The 2,612-nt window shown below is 37.7% G+C and overlaps 1 protein-coding gene across 1 annotated transcript; it reads left to right on the plus strand.

Moving 5' to 3' along the window:
• The first annotated feature begins 727 nt into the window (after positions 1-727).
• On the plus strand, positions 728-2,325 carry LOC113292874 (protein MIZU-KUSSEI 1-like). The gene has a single exon (XM_026541700.1). It carries the CDS (start codon positions 1,170-1,172, stop codon positions 2,013-2,015), a length of 846 nt encoding a protein of 281 aa, XP_026397485.1. The 5' UTR covers positions 728-1,169; the 3' UTR covers positions 2,016-2,325.
• Positions 2,326-2,612: the final 287 nt, after the last annotated feature.

Raw genomic sequence — 2,612 nt, forward strand, 5'->3', positions numbered from 1 at the left:
AGCTGAATTATAAGGGGGGAAAAATAGAACCGTTGGATGACTAAATTAAGATTTATCTGTTAGCGGGTAGATAAGGACCGCGCATGTTTAGTTAAACTGCCAGATTATATCATCACGCGCGGGTGGAATAAGCATGCGGCTGTTGATGGACTGCAATAGACCGATCAATAAATCTGCCTGTTTACCTATCCGTTTTTCTGTTTTCGTCCGTGCATAATATGGGATCAAAATAGGCAAATCCCATAGGAATTGCTCTAAAATGCATAGGAGCAACAGAAACTGACTTGTGAGGAAAAGCAAACATATCGATTTACCATTTACCAAACAAAGCTTACTACAATACGGAAAAGCAATCGAAAGTTGGAAACTGACTTGTGAGGATATGGAATCGGTGAATGGTGAGAAAGGTACAACTAGCTACTCCAATAAAGGACTAAAGGAGTGCATGATGGTGGGCAGTGCCGCAGTAGAACTAAAGGAGTGTGAGATGATGTAGTAGTATATTTTAGTTGCTGCTTTGTAACGACTTCCAATGCAGGTAGAGAGAGAGAGACAGTCAACTAGTCAAGCCTACTAAGCCATTTCCCTTTACTTATCAACCCCACATTTGAACTTAGGTCCCCACCCAAGAAAAAGTAACAACATAAACTTTGTCTCCTCAGATTCCTCTTCTCTCAATTCCAATATTGTCTCGCTTTTCTCTCCATTTCCTCTGCTGCACAAGTAAAACTGTGTTACTATACGAGTTACTTGCTAGTAGTATTATATCTCTCTGTTGCTCTATTGTGTCTCTTTTGTCCATCTCTGTTGATTGTCTCTCCATTTCTGCAGCTCTTCTTAATCTTTGTTTCCACGCTGTGTGTCAAGTATCTTTATTTCTTCCATATCTAGTTTAAGTAGGGTTGCTTAATTTTACTTTTGTCAGGATTCGCTCTCTGATAATCCAGTAGGCTGACAAAAAGGACTAGAGGCAAGGAATATAAGGTGATCCCACACATCCCCATTCCATAAACTAAATCAAAAGCAAAAGAACATAAATTTGTATTCAAATCTTTCTTTCTTTCTTTCATTTCCACTTTCTCTTTAATTTTCTAAAGCACTGTACACTACACCCATTTTGATTTAAAGACTACTTATTCCTCTCATTGATATTTTTCTTTTGCTCTTAAATGAGGACAATCATGGCTAAAACTCCTCATGACTCTTCCTTCTCATTCTCTAGAAGAAACTTTCAATGGAGAAAGAAAACGCATGAAGATGATCAAGATGAGGATGATCATGCTGATAAAGAAAGTGAAATTCTAACCAGTTCTTTCTCTGCTTCCTTGAAGCTAAGTGATCATGTCGACCATGAAGCAGAGAAGAAGAAAAAAACCAAGTTAGGTCATGAAATTAAGAATCCATCGGTTAGTTTGCAAAACCAGCAGAAGAAAAAACCTCAAGTTGTAGCTGTCTCGAGATTAAGAACTGCCGTTCTTACAGTATTCAGTAAACATAGAAGGTTACAATATCTATCGGGTCTTGGTACTCGGGTTGTTGGTACATTATTCGGGTACAGACGTGGCCACGTTCATTTTGCATTTCAAGATGACAGTAAATCGAATCCAGCGTTTTTAATTGAGTTAGCAACACCAACAAGTGGTTTAGTAAGAGAAATGGCTTCTGGGTTGGTAAGAATTGCTCTAGAATGTGATAAAAACAAAGCTGAGAATAAGAAAGGAATGAAATTGTTAGAAGAACCGCTTTGGAGAACCTATTGCAATGGTAAGAAATGTGGGTTTGCTATGAGAAGGGAATGTGGACCTGAAGAACTGAAAGTACTCAAGGCTGTCGAACCAATTTCCACAGGTGCTGGGGTTTTGCCAGGGTCTGCATCCGGGTCAGAAGGTGAGTTAATGTATATGAGGGCTAAATTCGAAAGAGTTGTTGGTTCTAGAGATTCTGAAGCTTTTTATATGATGAACCCTGATGGAAATGGAGGTCCTGAACTAAGTCTTTATTTGCTTAGAGTTTAAGAAGACTTTTAGAGTGATACAGAGTTCTTCTTCAAGAAGCCTAACAGCTCTTTCATGTTACACTTCTTCTGCAATGGAAATGGAACCTGCGGCACTACATTAAATTTCTCTGTATTTTTTTAAGCTGGGTTTTTTGGGAATGGGTAGGTGAGTTAAGGTGATTTTGTTAATTCTTAGGCAATGTATGGTAATCGGTGCAAAATAGCATCATGAATCATGATGACAAATGATGATGATGATAAGTGGGGGTATAGTATTCTACTTATATATGTATGTTGTATAGTCTTAAGTAAGAAAAAGAAAGCGAATTTCAATCATGATTCTGAGTATCGATCATGATTAATCATGATTAATCTCCCACTAGCCACTCATCTTTTCAATTTTGAACGTATATACAAAATGCAGGCTGCTTTATGGTGAATCCACCGGGAATAAGCAAATGGGTTTCGTCAAGGCAAGGGGAAAATCAGACGATAAAACTATATAATGCTGTAAATAAGCAAACTGGTCGTACAAAAGCCCCTGGACCAACGTCTTTTTAATAACTAGTTTCAATGATTTGCTTCTTTTTTTCTTTAAATAAAAAACAATATATTA

Source organism: Papaver somniferum, chromosome 7 (genome assembly GCF_003573695.1).
Source record: "Papaver somniferum cultivar HN1 chromosome 7, ASM357369v1, whole genome shotgun sequence".
In the NCBI taxonomy this organism is placed as follows: Eukaryota; Viridiplantae; Streptophyta; class Magnoliopsida; order Ranunculales; family Papaveraceae; genus Papaver; species Papaver somniferum.